General features: G+C 34.7%; 1 protein-coding gene across 1 annotated transcript in view; it reads right to left on the bottom strand.

The window, feature by feature from the left end:
- Positions 1 to 871, bottom strand: part of LOC106472013 (heparan-alpha-glucosaminide N-acetyltransferase-like) — a 19,831-nt gene that overhangs the window by 9,743 nt on the left and 9,217 nt on the right. Inside the window, exon 5 of the mRNA XM_013932643.2 lies at positions 318 to 385. Within this exon, the coding sequence (XP_013788097.1) occupies positions 318 to 385 (68 nt within the window). The remainder of the gene's footprint in view (positions 1 to 317; positions 386 to 871) is intronic.

The following is an 871-nucleotide window of genomic DNA, read 5'->3' as shown; positions in this document are numbered from 1 at the left end:
CTTCTCGGTCCATCTAGACTTAGATTTACTATATGCAACAGAAATGAAGGCAATCCATTCCAAAGGACAACCACTCTGTTAAAAAAATAAAACTGTCTTAGCTGAAGATGACTCCTACCATGACAAAATTCATATCTGTGTACCCTAGTCCTAGTAGCCCTCCTCTGAACCCTTTCCAATGAATTAATGCCATTCTTTAGGTAATGAGCCCAAGATTGAACACAGTACTCCAAATGATGACATTATAACCTCCTTAGACTTATAATTAACATTTTTGTAAAAACAACCTAACATCTTATATGTCCTTTTACTAGTACCAGCACAATGTTTGGATATCTTAAGAGACTGGTCAACCTGAACACCAACATCTTTATCTTCCATAACACTGTTAAAGTTATTAAAATCAAAATTATATTTATAATTCTAATTATGATAACCCACATGCATTACTTTGCACTTATTATAATTAAAAACTATGTGCTATTTATTTACCCACCTCACCAAATGATCTAAATCCTTTTGTAAAGCAACAACAACTAAGACCTTAATATCGGCAAATTACAATCCTAGTCAGTTTTACATCTGGTTTAGTTTCAACTAAGTGTTTTACAAAATATCTGTTCTATTCATTAAGTATTCCTAATTCTAATATTAGCCATTTTCCTTTCCTACTGTTGGAGAGATTTCATTTACAAAGTAGGTCAAGTAGAACAATTAGTGGATGCAGGAAAACGTCACACAGTGAGATCCGTCAAGTAGAACAATTAGTGGATGCAGGACGTCACACAGAGAGACCCGTCAAGTAGAACAATTAGTGGATGCAGAACAAAGTCACACAGAGAGACCCGTCAAGTAGAACAATTAGTGGGTG

The sequence above is a fragment of the Limulus polyphemus genome, unplaced genomic scaffold, assembly GCF_000517525.1.
Source record: "Limulus polyphemus unplaced genomic scaffold, Limulus_polyphemus-2.1.2 Scaffold5021, whole genome shotgun sequence".
NCBI lineage: Eukaryota > Metazoa > Arthropoda > Merostomata > Xiphosura > Limulidae > Limulus > Limulus polyphemus.
Note: the sequence above shows the minus strand (reverse complement) of the source record. Positions and strands in the feature narration are given on the sequence as shown.